The following is an 18,432-nucleotide window of genomic DNA, read 5'->3' as shown; positions in this document are numbered from 1 at the left end:
TGACTTTCTGTGTGACTTTCTTTTGGTTTTTGGAAGAAAGTTGATATATCACCTTTCCTCTTCATTTTGGAAAGAACTATAGAGCTATAGAGTGTCATGCCACCATTATGATGGGATCTTTCCATTGGCAAGCTAATGTTATAAATATACATATCCGAATTAACGTAGCATGCTTAGATAGACAGCTTTGACAAAACATTGCACTCACCTTTATTTTCTCTTTGCTTATCCCTTTATATAATTTTAGTTCACAGCAGTTAAGCAGAGAAGCATCACCGTCAATGAGGGCAACTCAGTCCACCGCCTAAAAGGGTCTGACTGAATATGTGTTTTTACTTTGGCGTGTCGCTTTGTAATCGTGTGTCAAGAGTAAGGTAATTGCCTCCTCATTTAGGGGGGCCATAGGGGAGGTGTTGGATCACGTGGTGTCTGGTGTGTGATGAATCAGTGGAAATTTTCTTTACTTGCTTTCTGGTTCTGGAGTGTAGTGGGGAGCTGAAAACTAAAGGTATTCTCAGCAGACCTGATGACACCATGCAGCCTGTAAACATCCTGCTTGGTGTTTGAGCTATGTTCAGCTCAAGCTTGTGGTGCTGCTCCAGAGGATCACCTGATCAACCACCCATCTGTAGACAGACTCATAAATGTCAGAATTTAGACCAATTATTGCAGTATTCCCTGCAAACTTCAGGATTTTGACTCAGGGGTCCATGGATGCATTCACTGGCATGTATAGTGTACAGTGAAAAGAGTAGTGGGGAATATAGCTTCTTGATGTGAAATTTCTCAATCTCAGTTGGTGTAGTTGTTGTGGGATGACGGTATTAAGCCAATGGATCTGTAGTCATTCGGTCCTGTGATGGTTGTCTTCCTGGGGATAGGTATTATTTTGAAGGAGGGTACAACACACTGCTGTAGAGATAGGTGCAGGCCCTTAGACAGGAGGGTAGACACAGATGTCCTCATTAAAGCTGATATAGTATATAACAGCATCTGTATATTCACCCAGGCCGCTCGGGCATCATTAAACACAAACAAATTAGTCAATACCATGCATCCAACATACCAAGTCCACCTCTTACCAGTACTGACTACAGGTTTGGATTAAACTGTGGTCAGATGCCCACTGCAGCACGTGGGACAGAGCAATATGAACCCTTTAGTACATCAGTGATCTAAAATGTTACTCTCCCTGGAGAGGCAGATAATGTGCTGTCTGTACTGAGGCAGTTATTTATTGGGATTTTAGACAAATTCTGACATCAAGGCACATTTAACTTTTTCACAGTATTTCAGCATTCTGTATGTGCTACAACACAGTAGCTTCGTAGATACAGATTATGTGTGGTAGACGGGTCTGGCTGCAGTATAAGTCTGTCACCTATATTGCTATATGTACAGAACAATCAGTCAAATCTAATCAAAGTTTATTTGTCACATACATCATTATATATGGCCCAACTTGCAATGAAATGCTTTGATGACAATCCAGACACAATAACAAAAATAAGAGTTAAGGAAATAGGATAGAAATAGAATAAAATAATATATTTTATTAAATACAATAAATATTGAATTAAATCATTTTATATATATAAAATAAAATAAAAGATTTAATGAAATAATTTAATTTGCAATTTAATTTTTCACTCAAGCATGGGTCATCACTGATGAAAATAAAATTAAAATGATAAAAGTCAATGGCAACCACAGACTATTGATCAGCTAATGTAAAAAGCAACAATCTGAATTCTGAAATCTGAGTTCCCAAACTAGTAAAAAGTGCACATAAAAAGGAATGTTATGTTACAAAGTAGTAAGCATTACCTCTGTCCCAACTTATTTAAATGTTATGCAGGCATTGCATACTTGTTTAGTAAAAGATTATTATGGGAGGCAAGCCCTGACAAAATTAAAACTGAAATGAAAACATTCATTGATTCATTGTCTGTGACCACTTACCCAGTTCAGTGTTGTGGTGGGAGGGAGCGCCAGTCCTTTGCCGGGCAACACACACTTATGGAAGTAGCAAATCCGCCTAACAATGTGTGTTTTTGGACTACGGCAGGAAACTGTAGCACCCAGAGGAAACCCACGTGGACATGGAGAGAACACACCAAACTCCTCACAGACAATGGGGCTCTGAAATTAATTCATTTATTCATTATCTGTAACCGCTTATCCAGTTCAGGGTCACAGTGGATTCAGAGCCTACTCTGAATCACTGGGCGCAAGGCAGGATCACACCCTGGAGGGGGCGCTAGTCTTTCTGGCTCTGAAATTAAAACAATAAAATGAAAATGCAAATATTGTTTTCATTTTCCAAAAATGTTTTTACAACCGTTAGCCGTTGGAGCTGGGGTGGAGGGAAGTAACATGTGGAGTGTGATGGTGGATGGAAGGGAAGGACCAGGAGATTTTTTTTTCACAAAGATGTCCAATACACAAACACTGGGCACAAATATTGACATAAACACAGGCACATAGATGGCTGGAGAAGATAGTCTCCTCTTGGCATGTGTACAATTGCTTCAGAGTGTGCTTCTAAAGCAATCCTGCTAACTAACAGCTTTGAAAACAGCAAACTTACAAGAGCAAACGTAATGAAATTTAAAGTGAAAGCTTTGTATATTTGCACCTCGTGTTGCCTTGACAAAGGGGGTTAAACTTTGGTTTGAGAAAAATTAAAATATGGACCATATTTCTGTTTCTTATTCTTTGCAAATTTATGTTTTTGATTTCAAAGGGAAAAAATATTGTTTGTTTTAACATTATATGGATTTGGAGTATGAAAAGAAAATCAAATAACCATCTGTTTTTCATTTTTTAATATCTATTTTTAAAATGAAAATAGAATGCTCAAAAAGTACAGAGCCTAAATACATTATATTGATTTTAATGTTGACACTTATTATGCAGTTCATGAAGAAAAAGCAATCCCAACGTTTTAGATTTTTTATTTAGTTTTCTTTTCACAATTAGTTTTTCATTTTAAATTTAATCATGAAATACCTGCATAGTTTATTTTGGTCAGTGCTGACCCAAGCTTGAGTGAAAAATGAAATTATTTAATTTTTAATTTCATCATGATATTTGCGCACACGTTTGGAAAAAGAAGTGCCAAAATATTTGCATTTTCATTTTATTGTTTTCATTCCAGTATTAATTTTGGCAGGATTTACATGCTATAGATTATAAAGTTGTAGTAAGCCTTATAATTAGCACTCCCTCTGAAATACATGATTAAGCTTTATATTATATTTAGCTCTTCCAAATTTTATGTGAATAATGTGCACTACCAGATGCTGTTAAACTGTTAAAACTGTCACCACCTACATCCATATTTAGCGCACACACAGTAAAAACTGTGTCCATGATGTCACCGATCGGATATTATAATTAGGGTCATGAGATACTCTCTCTCTATATATATATATAAATATGGTACCACAGTGCCTCTTTATTATTTTATAAATTATTATTCTGCAGGTAATGCATTACCTAATATGAGGTTTTATATACATTTACATTCTACTTTACAGTATAATAGCTACAAACAACACAGACACAAAGTTACTTGTAGTATGCAAGTAGTATTGTAATAAGTATTTCTTGGTTACAATGGTCAAAATTAATGTCAGGTCATTGTCTTTAGCAAAATCTGTCTTTTAATATTTGCACATGTTTTATATGTGACATGTTATTTCTTTTCTCCTAGATATGTGCACAGATGAGTGTAACAGCATTCAGAACAAAAATAGCAGCCTTTACCCTTTGCAAATGAGTAGTTCTGTCCCACTGAGAAGTTTTACATTTGCCATAACACAGGTCATTATGTGGCCTTTTCTTTACATCAATGTCCTCATGCTTTTCACTTTCTACAGGAAACAGGCTTTCAGAACTGAAACACGTTATATACTATTCACCCACACCTTGCTGCTTGATGTTATTTTTCTTGTGCTGACAGATATTGTGGTAATTCTCTCATATTCTTATGTATTATTGCCTACGGCATACTGTATTCCGTTTTGTATGCTGATGGATGCTGTCTCATCATGCACACCTCTAACTATCACTGCGATGTGTGTGGAGCGCTATGTGGCCATCTGCATGCCACTGAGACATAGTTCTATCTCCACCCCGAGCAGAACTATAACTGCTATCCTTATCATTTGGGTTATAAGCTACATAAAGCCATTTACTGATTTTTTTATACTTGTTGCTACTGTTTCAGAAGAATATTTTTTAGAGCCTACACTGTGTCATTATGAAATAATGACACCAGAGAAATGGCACCATTTTATGAGAGGTATTTTAGACATTAGTGATTTTATAATAATTTTACTCACTGAGTGCTTTTGCTATTTGATGATTGCACTTGTGGCACGGACAGCCTCTGTTGACAAGAAATCAGCAGGCAAAGGTCTGCGTACCATCTCTCTACATATGTTTCAGCTTATACTGTGTACGTTTGGTATTGTTGGTCCTTACATTGAAGCAGTAGTCATACAACTAGATATAAACATGTATTTTGCAGTTCGATATTTCAACTTTCTTACATTTAATGTTATTGCCAGGGCTATTAGTCCACTTATCTATGGCCTAAGAGATGAGAAATTCTGTGCTGCATTGCTATATTTCCTCAGATGTAAAAGAAACATCTCTCCTGAAAGCACAAATGTAAAAGCGTAAGTTTCCTATATATATATATATATATATATATATATATATATATATATATGAATATATCTTTAATTGCTGAATTAGCTTAGCTGAGTATTTTTTTCTGTAAGTCTTCTTTCTCATTCATGTTATTTAGCTATACATTTGTCATTTTCTGAACATATGTTTTTGTCATTATCTTAAGGAGTGCTATAGACTTGCATATGGCATACAGCATGTTTGCTAAGCAATGACATTAAAGGAGCTTCGTGATTAAAAATTAATCTTTGTCCCAGGACAAAGAAAACCCTTGTGTTATTATCTGTTGTTTGGTTGTTAAACTTGGACCTATGAAACAAAGTTAACTTTGCTTCTTGTTTCAGTAACACTTGTGTGATTGTGCATCCCTAAATGTGTTTACAAGATATTACAATGTTTTAATACTGGCCTACGTATGAAACAAAGGATAGTTTAATTTTAAACACATTTTTGTTTTGCTCAGTCATTTTATAAATACCAAATGCATGTATCCATATTAATATAACAAAGCTTACAAAATTGTAAATAAGGGCTTTGAAAGACACAAAAGGAAGAGGCAGAATTTTCTTAGCTACTGATTTTGACAACTGGGGATACTCGTTACTTGGCAATTCCACACCAGCAATTTAAACAAAAGTAAAATTCATTTTAGCAGTGCCATGGTAATAATTTAAACTTTGAAACATTCAAACAATAGTTCAGTCAGTTGCTCTGGCTCCAACGGTCATCAACATATGTAAGTAATCATTGAAAATGTTTGGTTTAATGTAAATTATTTTGTGGTGGAATAAGTGTATGCTAGGTCATTTATATATATATATATATATATATATATATATATATATATATATATATATATATATATATATATATATATATATATATATAATATTGTACACTCTAAGACAAAAAGGTACAGTTGAGGTACCCTATTGTAAATGTACAACAGTGGTTTTTAAGTCCAGTTGTGTTCCCTAAATGTACATTACATTGTTTTCTCCAGTAGGAGAGGTGAATATTTGTAAGATTTCATTATAGTAGTGTGTATCTGTGTCAAATAAAACTAAATAATATAAGTCATTTTCTAAAATTGTATAACAAAGTAAAACAACATAGGGAAAATTTATAATAAGACAAAACAGCTTTCTTTTGTTTCTGCTACAACCCAGTACATGTATCAATATCTGGTCGTGGGTAAAATAGTTTCTACACAGGTTCTACATTATGTAATTAGTGTGCTGTTAAACTGTATGCTGTGAACCTATAACTTGTGTTCAATTGTGCTCAACTGAGTCCATTATAATTATTTTATCCAACAATTCATCCTGTAGAAAACAACATAACAACATTAGTGTTTTTTCATTTGTTTTACTTCTCTCTTTATATTGTTACATTTACCTGGCTCACGGCAGGGCAACATAAAAAGAAGACTACACTTGAATAACTCTTAACATTATTTTTAGAGAAGGTGCAGGAAGACAATGAGCTCCAGGGCACATGGCCAACAAAGTTTCAGCAGATATCAGCATACAGAAAATGAGCTGACCCTGGTTCCACCTGTAACTTGCTAAAAAAAAATGGAACATAACTAGATAAGCCCATGACACCTCCCCCATAAAGAATCTCAACACAAAACACATTAACACAAAAAATATACATTATAAGTATACATACTTATAAATGCATACAAACTTTTATTAGGCCCAGGTCAAGTACAAACAGCAGGGAAACAGACCAAATGTATATTCAAGCAGCTTCCTCATCTGCCGTTACATTATCCACACCCCAAATATGTCTAATCTGCAGATTATATGCCTGCAAAAATACAGCCCAATGTATAAGACATCAACTGGTCTTTTAAGAGAGATTGCAAACTACAGCTGGAACTATGCTGCACCCCACACATCAAAATTTTGTAGAGACCACATTATTGCCAGTGCTTCATTCTCATTTATAAAATAGTTCAATTAATGCTTATTGAACTTCTACAGAAAAGAAAATGCTCCAGCCACCATCTGGCTAGCAACCACCAAGCAACTGAAAAGGCTGATCCAGCCATGGTGCCGCCACCACTGGAACCTGGCTCAGCAGCAACTTCACATTCTCAAATGCAGTGTGGCATATAGAAACCAATCAAATTGTACCTTTCCTTTTGACACGTCAGTCAGTGGCGCTGCACCAGTAGAGAAATTAATGTAAAAATGACAGTAGTAACACAGCATTAAAAAAAAAAACCTCTCAGGTCCTTTTTAGTTGTAGGAGGAGAATAACAGTCAATAGCACACACTTTTGCACATATAGGATGTGCTGGTACTTGCCCCACCAAATATTATGTAAAAATATTATATAAAAATTCATACTTTGCCATGTTAACTGTAAGTCTAGCCTTATAATATCAGTAATAATAACAAACTCATCCAAATATACAGGTCACTGCTTCAACCCAGAAACAACTTTATTCATCCATATTTAGAAAGATGCAGATGCATTTGTCATTACAGATTAAGATTATAATCCATTTGCCATGATAAATGCAGCAATCCCAAGTAGATAATGGCACTTGATAATCACCCTTTAAAACCTATCCAGTTGACACAATCTTTAATTTGGGGAAGCAGAAAAATAATAATGTAGTTTTTTCACATATGTTACCATACGATAACAGTACAAAAACTAAAAGTGTTATCTGGTTTTGGTGGCATGGTAGTGCATCAGGTAGCTCCAGGTGACTGTCTGTGAGGAGTTTGGTGTGTTCTCCCCGTGTCTGCATGGGTTTCCTCTGGATGCTCCGGTTTCCTCCCACAGTACAAAAACACACATTCTATCTATCTATCTATCTACTGTTACACTTATAAAGCGCCTTTCTATACACCCAAGGACGATTTATAATCCACACTGCTCAGAACGCTCAGAACACTCAATCCACACACACACTGGCGAGAAGCAGCAGCCAAGCGTGCACAGTGTACTCTCAACCAGGAACGACTGTCTACCTGGAGGACTGCATTGGGCACTAGGATTTCACCCAGGACAGAGCGCCAATCCATATCTGGGCACACACACACGTTGGCAGGTGGATTGGCAACTCAAATATGTTCATACCTCCAAAAGGCGCCTACCCGGAAACACTGGGCGCAAGGAGGGGGTGCCAGTCCTTCACAGGGCAACACACACACACACTCACACCTACAGAAACTTTTTTTTTTTTTGAGTTGCCAATCCATCTATAAACGTTTGTTTTAGACCATGGGAGGAAACCAGAGCACCCGGAGGAAACCCACATGGACACAAGGAGAACACACCAAACTCCTCACAGACAGTCACCTGGAGCGGGACTCAAACCCACAACCTCCAGGTCCCTGGAGCCATGTGACTGTGACACTACCTGCTGTGCCACCATGCCGCCCTGATAACAGAAAATGAATGGATAAATTAATTATCTGGTTATCACACCTATAAACATGGTGATGCCCAACTAGAAAATTAAGGCTAAGCCCAACAAACCAAATTTACCTCAGCTTCCAAGCAGTGCTGGTTTTCAGATGAAACTCAGTAAAAACACTGGTATATTGGCTGCACATCCCCACCATTGATATCATGTTCAATAAAATGGGTACATGATGGAACATCTGAAAACAAAGAATTAGATCCCATCACTTCCTCAGGTAAATTTACCCAGAAATATCATCTGAAATGTTCTTATCCACCCTACCCCCACCCACAAAAAAAGAAAATAGCTATCAGGAGGTCCATGAATTATAGCTAGCAAAATTGGCTTAGGATATTTGCCAACAGCCTACTCAGGCCCAGATTAACTGGAATAATAATATTTCAATAAGTTTAAAAAATATTTGAAAGCTGTGTGTGTCTCTAACAATCTGGAGTAGCAATGATATAGTCCTTTCTGGTAGCTGAGGATCCATTGAGTATGGGTCAGTAGACTTTGCCAAAAATGCTAAACCTGAAATGGGCAATTAAGCCAAAATCTGATTCCCTGGACTAAGCTGCCTTTTTAAGCTCTACGATCAAACAAACTTTTCATCTTTTTCAGAGCTTTGGTCAAGTTTTACTGGCTAATTTACATGTAAGATGTGAGTTTAATAACTCCTGACATGATGAGAAAAATTGCAAAAAGTGCCACCACTTTGATAAAATAGACCCATCTATATCTTGATGCTGCTGTATATTAGCTCCACATTAGTGTCTGAACTGAATATCAGCTCATTTGGACACTCAAGTGTGATTACAAACTAGTACAATTCTCCATCTCTTCAATTAAGAGAAAAAAAAACCTGGTAAGTTTGCTTTCACCAGCACCAGCATCAGACAGCCCATATGACATCATTATATCCTGAAGCCATTTTGCAGTTCCAGATGAAGTGCTTTTCAACATTTTTGCCCAAGATGAGGTTTTCACTTTGGCTAAGAACTATATTATAACTGCCATACTTACTTATGGTGATTGCAAAAATTCTCTCCGGACAATACTTAAATGGAAACCTACAAGCACTAATTCAGGAGGTCTTATGGCTGAGGTAGCGTATGGGTTTCAGAGTCAAAAAACTGCAGCACTATGTCAGTAAGTCTTATGGAGTGGACCTGGGGCATATTAACTACCTGCAATTTAGGCATTGTGCCAAAAGTTAAAATGTAAGTCACTGATCCACTATCAATCATAGTATTTACATCAGATTATGTGGTAAGATGTTCTGTTTATTTAGAATGAACTTTCCTATAAGATTTGTAACACTAAAGCCACTGCAGTTTAAAAAAAATTCAAAATGTTTAAAAAACCCATTTCCAGAAATGTTGGAACATTGAGAAAATTTAAATAAAAACAAAATGCAAATAATTTAAAACTCATACTTAAATACATATTATGCAAAACTCACTTTTTTGCTTTTGTATTTCCACTTGGGTCTCTACTGCTCCTGTAAACTTTCAAAGCACAAAAACAAAAAAATATCCATCCATTTTCTGTGAGTCAGTTGAAAGATTTTGGTGTCAGGTATCATATATTTCGACGATTTGGATGGCTCCCTTACTGTGATGTCACAATAAGAAAATAGAACCGCCCTGGCACAACCCCTCACCTGTGTAAAAATGGGATGGGTGGGGCTTGGCCAGCAACAGCTTATTGCAGCTTGAAAGGGCTGAAACTGGCAAGAATAGAGCTGGTGTGATGTGTGTGAGAGTGATTTTGTGAAAAGAACATGTTTTGTATTGAAAATAATACGAAGACAATGTTTTAAATGCTGAAACAGCAAAATTTTATTGTTCTTTAAAAATGATTTGCACATATTAAATTTGATGGCAGTAACTTATTCCAAAAATTTGATTCAGGGTACAAAAGCTTGTAAAAATTCTGTCATGTTCTGGTGATCTGAGCTTAATTCAGAGCAGTGAACATGTGTGCTAGTATCAGATCACTATATGCCAAAATGTACTGTAGCGTGGTAACATTATTTGGATTATTTCTGCTTAATTGTTGTTATTAATTTTTAATTATTATTATTATTATTATTATTACTACTAATTTTAGATAATAACAATATTAGTCATTTATCATAATCACTTAATAGACAGCACAATTATTATAACCTCACAAACAGTGATCAATGTAGATGAAACCCTTCTTATAAGTCTACTCAGTGGCTATGCTATATGACTGGTGTGATTAATATGGTCTATGCTAAATGAAAGTTAACTGGTGACTAGAGTGTAAGTTTACCAAGGGACTAATTAGACATCAGCTCTGAAACTGAAAAGGGGGTTTTGTGACCTTCTGGTCTCCAAACAGACTGTGTGTGTGCATGTGTGTGGGTGTAGTTCCATGGTGGTCATCACAGCTCAAGCCAAGAAATGTAGAATTCTTCTTGACCATAAAATGGAAAGCCGTAGGCCAAGTCTTAAATTTCTCAATCACCTGATCTGGATAATTGATAATCTTGAAAATGATCAGCATACCTTGGCCTTCCTTCACTACAGCACCAGGACTATAGATAGAAAAAACATGAAACATTTTTAAATGTACTTTATACGTTTATATTTATCTACTGTCAGAAATGCATACCTTGTGTCAACCCTGATGCGCAGACATTTTATAAAGAGAGAAATTACAAACCCAATTCCAAAAAAGTTTAATGTAAATAATATAGATGCACCAATTGATCAGCTGTGACCGGACAAGCCATTTTTTTACGTGATCGTCCATAACCGGTGATTGGCTGGTCAGGGCCTCCCAACAGATTTGTGCCGGTTGATTTTACATATGTGCACTATGTGAGGGCAGCAGCAGCACAAAAACAATTACACACACTCACTGTTTAAGCAACATGACTTGATTTTTTTCTATTGTGGGGCGGACTGACAGAGGCGGACGCACACACTAAAACACACTTACTTTTATTTACAAAATATAACAAAACAGAAGGAGACTAGCATACCAGACAGAAGAAAGACTGAGACAGAGAGACTTGGACAGGAGGACAATACATGGCATGAACTAAACTGAGATACAGATACAGACAAACCTGGACTGAGATAACTAAACAGACAGAGAAAACTAAGCAGACTAACCTTGACACAGAGAGCTAAACGGAGATCTAAACCTGAACACGGAGAGGTAAACAGACTGAACGGTATTGACAGACAATGAGAGACACAAGGAAGGAAACAGACAGAGAACAAACCGAAGCGCGGGACAGACAGACTGGACTGAGCAACATTATACAGGAAACGAAACGAATGACCAACAAGAGGAAGTGAGACAAGGGAACTTAAATACAAAACACAGACAAGACACACCTGAGACAGATAACGAGGGGGACGGATTACAAATGACACTGACGAGGAGGAGGAACAAAGGCAGGACATGGGCGGAGACATGGACAATAACAAACAGAGCCATGTGCTAAGAGAGCATATGGCGGGGAAAACAGACACGACAGGACAAGGGCGTGACAGATGCCCCCTCCTGAATGCGCAACTCCCGGGGCGCGTACACCTAGACCCCCCAGGAGCTGGTGCAGGAGAGAGCACGGAAATCAAGACAGAACAAGACAAGACAATTAACCAATGGGTGACAGGACTCAGGACAAGACAGGAACAGACACAGGAACTGGGGACACGACAGGACTGGATACAGGAGACTGGACACGGGACATGACAGGACACTGACAAAGGGGAGCGACAGGAGACAGAACAAGAGACTGGACAGGTGATGTACGAAAGGGAACAGAAGACGGGATGCGGGACAAGACACGACTAGAGAAGGGTGACAAAACACTGGACTGAAGAGGGGAACATACTGGAGACAAAACCTGAGTAGGGACAGTAGACTGAACTGGGGACAAAACAGGAACAGAAAAACAAGATTTGACAGGGGAACTGGGACTAGGACGTTTACAGGGACTGACACAAACACGGTGACAGGGACTGGGACAGAGACGAAAGCAGACACAGGTACAGGGATGTGGACAGAGACAGGGACTAGAACAGGGACCATCAGAGGAACAAAAACAACTGGAAGGTGCCCAGGACCTCAGCTGTTCCTGGTCCTGCACCCGTGACTGTGGCCCATGCTGCTTCTGTACCTGTGACTGTGGCCCTGGCCACTTCAGTTCATGTCCGTAGGTCGGCCCCAAGGGACGATCCCTAGAGCTGTGCCCAGGCTGGCTTCTCGGACAGCCCCACAGGCTTGGTTGGCCGCCTTCACAGGGACAGGAGCGGCCTGTTTGGCCACCTTCGCAGGGACAGGAGTGGCTGTAGAAGCCACCTTCTCGGGAACAGGAGCGGCGGAGGTCGCCACCATCTTGGGAACACGAGTGGCCTGGACAGCTGGATCCACGCTGCTGGATTCCCTTTGCTCCTACGTCTCAGGCTGGAGCAGTCACTAAGTCCATACGTCGGCTCTGAAGTCCTAGACTCAACTATTGCCTGTATTATGGACGTATTATGGTCGGTCATTCTGTCAGGACTGTGGGGCGGACTGACGGAGGCGGACGCACACACTAAAACACACTTTTTTTATACACAATATAACAAAACAGCAGGACACTAGCATAACAGACAGAGAAGAAAGACTTGGACAGAAGGACAATACATGGAGTGAACTAAACTGAGATACAGATACACACAAACCTGGACTGAGATAACTAAACAGACAGAGAAAGCTAAGCAGACTAACCTTGACACAGAGAGCTACACAGAGATCTAAACCTGAACACAGAGAGCTACACAGACTGAATGGTATTGACAGACAACGAGAGACACAAGGGAGGAAACAGACAGACTAGATTGAGCAACATGATACAGGAAACTAAACGAATGACCAACAAGAGGAAGTGAACAAGGGAACTTAAATACATAACACAGACAGGACACACCTGAGACAGATAACGAGGGGGACGGATTACAAATGACACTGACGAGGAGGAGGAACAAAGACGGGACATGGGCAGAGACATGGACAATAACAAACAGAGCCATGTGCTAAGAGAGCACACGGCGGGGAAAACAGACACAACAGGACAAGGGCGTGACAGATTTAGGGGTTTTTCAAAGACAACATTGGTCATATTAGTGCACAATTTATGTTGAGATGTAAAATATTTCTATTAAAAGAACAACTTAACAAACAGGTTTCTGTATGTTTTCATTAATAATTCGTAGAAAAAGTAAATCAGAATCAGTCAAAAAAAAATTCCAAGCAGTTCATCTGTAGTAAATAACAACAGAATAGAATGATTTGCAAATGTGGGTTCAAATCTTTTCTATTGGTGAAAGCTCTGGACGGCAGAGGACTTGGTCCTGGACTCTTCTTCTACAAAGCCATGCAGTTGTGCATGTGCATGCAATGGATGCTGTATGTGGTTGTCTTGCTGAAATATGCAATGCTTTCCCTGAAAATGGGAGCATATGTTCTTCGAAAACCTCTATATACTGTTCATTACTGATTGTGCTTTTCCAGATGTGTAAGCTGCCCCCATGCCCCATATTATCAGAGATGCAAGTTTTTGAACTGTGCACTGATAACAAACTGGAAGGTCCCTCACCACTTGCATTTGCGAAACACAGTGCCTGTGTTTCTTCAAAAGGAGTACAAAATAAGATTCATCTGACCAGAGCTTTGGCCTTGAGAACAGAGTAGCATTTCTGAATTGTGTTGACCTGTGGTGTTTGTTTTGTGTGATATAAATTTAACTTGCATTTGTGGATTGTAAGGTGAACTGCTTCAGAGTGGTTCTTCCTCCCTAAAATGTTCTTTTTATACCAAGCCATTTTAATGAGGGAGTTCCAAACAGGAGTTAGAATCAAGTGCAGGTTTAATAACACAAAGTCGGCAGCAACAACAAACCAGGTCAAAACTGTGAGATCCGTACAAGGTACAAAGCATGCAATTGAAAAGACACAATCCAGAAACCAGTAACCTAATAGAACAAACCAGGGGTCAATACACACAAAAGCTAGTCCAGTACAAGAGTGCTCAGAATTGCAGTGAATATACCAAACAAGATTCCGTAATGAAGCCTGCAAGGCAAATGGCCTTTATACCAAAATGGCAGACACAGAAATCATGTGACCAGTTCTAAAATTCTGGTGAGAGCGACCTCTGTTGGTGTGGAGGATTATTGGCAGCAGATGTGACAGAACTCCCTCTCTGATGGGTGGCTCCTGACGCCAAAATATTCTTCGCCATGGGCAGGTATGTCTGGGTGATCACGGTGGAAATCCATGATCAAAGAGGGGTTCAAGATGTCATCTGATGGGATCCATGAATGTTTCTCTGGTCCATAACCCTCCCAGTCCACCAGATAATACAGTCCTCCAGCACGGCGCCAGGAGTCTAGTAGTGCATGAACAATATACGCAGGAGATCCATCCACTTCAACAGGGGGAGGGCTTTTGCCACCTCTGTCTGCACCTGGGAAGAGGCAGATAAAGGTTTCAATAATGACACATGAAAGGTAGGCGAGATACGATAGGACCTTGGCAATTCTAGTCTATATGACACTGGCGTTATCTGTCTGATAATCTTAAATGGGCCAATATATCTGGGACTACGTTTTCTGCATGGCAGTTTAAGTCTCCAATCCGTAGTGGATAACCAGACCATTTGCCCAGGTTGAAATTGCTGTACGTCTTGTCTGTGGCGATTTGCCTCCTAACAGCTCTCTGTAAACGAACATGAGCCTTTTTCCAAGTTTGTTCACTCCTCCTCATCCATTCATCTACCGCAGGTATCATTGATGGTTCTCCTGACCAGGGAAAGAATGGAGGTTGAAAGCCAAGGATACATTGAAAAGGTGTAAGACCCGTAGAAAAACTGACCAGAGAATTTTGAGCATATTCAACCCAATCAACCTGAGATCTGCTACATATGAACGCAGGAAGCGACCAATTTCCTGATTAAGCCGTTCTGTTTGCCCATTAGATTGACGATGATATCCAGAGGTTAGACTTACATTAATAGTTAACAACTTAAAAAATTCTTTCCAGACTTGGGAAATAAATTGGGGTCCCCTGTCAGAAACTATGTTTTCCGGGATACCATAAAACCTGAATACATTTTGAAATAATAACTTAGCTGTTTCCAGTGCTGAAGGCAATTTCTTTATAGGGACCAGCCTACAGGCCTTAGAGAATCTGTCAATAATTACAAAGATGGTGGTATTACCAAGAGAATTCAGTAGATCTGTGATGAAGTCAACCCATAATAGATTGGACTAGGGTCTCTGAGGGATAGACAAAGGTTCCAAGAGACCTGCAGGAAGATGTCTAGGATTCTTAGATTGTGCACACACATTACAATTCTTAAGAAAGGCTGCCACATCCCCATTTAACCCCTTGTTCTTAACTAAAATGGCAGTCCTATTAATATCTGGATGTCCAGAACTAGGGGTACACTGGATTAATTCTAGTATTCGTTTGCTCAGGTTAGTGGGTGCATACTCACGATTACTGGGACAGTTTGGTGGGGTTGGTTCAGCTTCTCTTTCCTTCCTGATTTCCTCCATAATTTCCCATCTGACAGATGCCAGGATGCACTTCGGTTCAAGGATGGTTTCAGCTCTCTCTCTGTCTAGTGTACCTGTCCACATTCTTGATAAGGCATCAGCTTTGATATTTTTTGATCCTGGGTGATATGTTATGGTAAAGCAAAATCTTGTAAAGAACAGTGCCCATTGTGCTTGTCTGGGATTGAAGCGTTTAGCAGCCTTGAGATATTCTAGGTTGCGCTGATCAGTTAGAAATAGAAAAGTATGCTGTGCACCCTCAAGCCAATGGCGCCATTCCTCAAAACTAACTTCATAGCCAGCAACTCCTTATTTCCCACATCATATTTGCGTTCAGCTTTACTCAATTTGCATGAAAAAAACGACACATGGGTGAAGCTTAGGAGGTGAGCCAGAACGTTGTGAAAGAATAGCTCCCATACCTGACTCAGAAGCATCCACCTCTACAACAAATGGATGCTCTGGATTAGAATGCTTTAAAATTGGAGCAGACACGAATAGAGTCTTTAATGTGTCAAAAGCTTTAGAAGCTTCCTCATTCCAATTTATGACCCTTTGTTTGCCTCGTTGCAAGGATGTTAGAGGTGCCATCGATAGAAATTGGCAAAGCCTAGGAATCTCTGTAATTCTTTAACATTACTAGGTTTGGGCCAATTTAAAACAGCATTCACCTTATTATTCATCCGTACCCCTTCTTTATCTATGATACATCCCAAAAAAGCAACTTGTTTTAGAAGGAACCCACATTTTTCTGCTTTAACATAAAGGTGATGTTGCAATAACCTTTGCAGTACCTGTTTCACATGGATTTCATGTTCCTGCAGTGACTTAGAATGTCATCAATGTAAACTATTACCCAGCGATCAATCATATCTCGGAATACCTCATTAATGAAAGCTTGGAACACAGAAGGTGATACAGCCAGTCCACAGGGCATCACAGTGTCACGCTGGGGACGTGAGGAGTAGATTATGGGAGGCGGACACACTCGCTACAACACAGATGATTTAATAAAGATACAAACGAGAAACGAGAAACACTATGAAGAACCATGAGCGTGAAACAAACAACGAAAACAAACGAGCAAGCAAACAAACAACCAAACAAACAAAATGACCGATACCAGGAAGTGAGGGAAGAGGGCTTAAATACATGAACTTAACAAGAAACAGCTGAAACGGATAACAAGGGAAACGATGAGGAGGCGGAACCAAGGCGGGGCATGAACATAAAGAAAACAAAGCCATGTGCGGAGATAGGAAAACAACAAACAGACAGAGCCACATGGAAGAGGAAAACAAACCAGAAAGTGCCAGGATGTGACAGAGGCCCCCCCCAAGACGCGCAACTCCCGGAGCGCGAAAAACTAGACTCTCCAGGAGCTGGCGCAGGAGGGGGCCAGAAGAACAAGACAAAAATGAAACTAGAAGACTTAGGATGGAACAGGAAATGGAAATGGTCATACGGGACTGGAATTAAATGGACACTGGAGAGAAGTAGAAAAAAGAGACGGGAAACGAGAGAAAACAGGAAACAAAGCAGGAGAAAACACACGTGACTGGACCTTTGGCTGAAGATTAAACGGGAACTGAGACTGGAAAGGAGCAGATACATGTGACGGGACTAGGAACTGGACATGGGTCTGGACAGAGGGTTTAACTGGGTACTGGACTGGACTAGGCAGGAGAACAGGAACCAAGACATTAACAGGGATAGAGACGAACACGGTGACAGGGACCGGAACTGAAAGAAAGGCAGACAAAGGCACAGGGACAAGGACAGAGACAGGAACCAAGACAGGGATAGACATGGGAATTAATACCCGTGCAGGGTACCCAGGACTGGCAAAAGTCCGAGGGACTGTCCAAGGTGCCAGCCTGGGTACAGTTCTGGGGATTGGCCTCGAAGTCCTTGGGGCCGGAGCCACAGTCACAGGTTCAGAAATGGCCGGAGCCACAGTCACTGTATTAGAAATCGCCGTAGCCACAGTCACTGGATTAGAAACGGCCCTAGCCACAGTCTCAGGGGCAGAAACGGCCGAAGCCACCTTCACAGGCGCAGAAACGGCCGTAGCCAAAGTCACTGGTTCAAAAGTGGCCGAAGCCAAAGTCACGGAGATAGGAGTGGCTAAGGGAGCCATACTCACGGAAACTGGAGACCCTGCGACGACGTCCACGGAGACAGGGGAACCTGCAGTGACGTCCACGGAGACAGGGGAACCTGCAGTGACGTCCACGGAGACAGGGGAACCTGCAGTGACGTCCACGGAGACAGGGGAACCTGCAGTGACGTCCACGGAGACAGGGGAACCTGCGACGACGTCCACTGAGGCAGGCGGAACTGCGACGACGTCCACTGAGGCAGGCGGAACTGCGACGACGTCCACTGAGGCAGAAGGATCTGCCATGACATTCATGGAGGCAGAAGGATCTGCGACGTCATCCATGGAGACAGAAGGATCTGCGACGTCATCCACTGAGGCAGAAGGATCTGCGACGTCATCCACGGAGGCAGAAGGATCTGCGACGCCGTCCACGGAGTCAGGAGGATGTGCGATGACGTCCACGGAGGCAGAGGAATCTGCGACGTCGTCCACGAAGGCAGACGGATGTGCGACGTCATCCACGGAGGCAGAAGGATCTGCGACGACGTCCACGGAAACAGAAGGATGTGCGACGACGTTCACGGAGGCAGAAGGATCTGCAACGATGTC

At 40.4% G+C, this 18,432-nt stretch overlaps 1 protein-coding gene across 1 annotated transcript; it reads left to right on the top strand.

The window, feature by feature from the left end:
* The first annotated feature begins 3,720 nt into the window (after window positions 1-3,720).
* LOC136664100 (odorant receptor 131-2-like) lies at window positions 3,721-4,692 on the top strand. The gene has a single exon (XM_066641190.1). The coding sequence runs from the start codon at window positions 3,721-3,723 to the stop codon at window positions 4,690-4,692; it is 972 nt and encodes a 323-aa protein (XP_066497287.1).
* Window positions 4,693-18,432: the final 13,740 nt, after the last annotated feature.

Source organism: Hoplias malabaricus, chromosome 1 (assembly GCF_029633855.1).
Source record: "Hoplias malabaricus isolate fHopMal1 chromosome 1, fHopMal1.hap1, whole genome shotgun sequence".
Classification (NCBI taxonomy): domain Eukaryota; kingdom Metazoa; phylum Chordata; class Actinopteri; order Characiformes; family Erythrinidae; genus Hoplias; species Hoplias malabaricus.
This window is presented reverse-complemented; position numbering and strand designations above follow the sequence as displayed.

Coding starts and splice junctions, on each gene's coding strand:
- LOC136664100 (XM_066641190.1), top strand. CDS start 3,721: ATGTGCACAGATGAGTGTAACAGCATTCAGAACAAAAATAGCAGCCTT.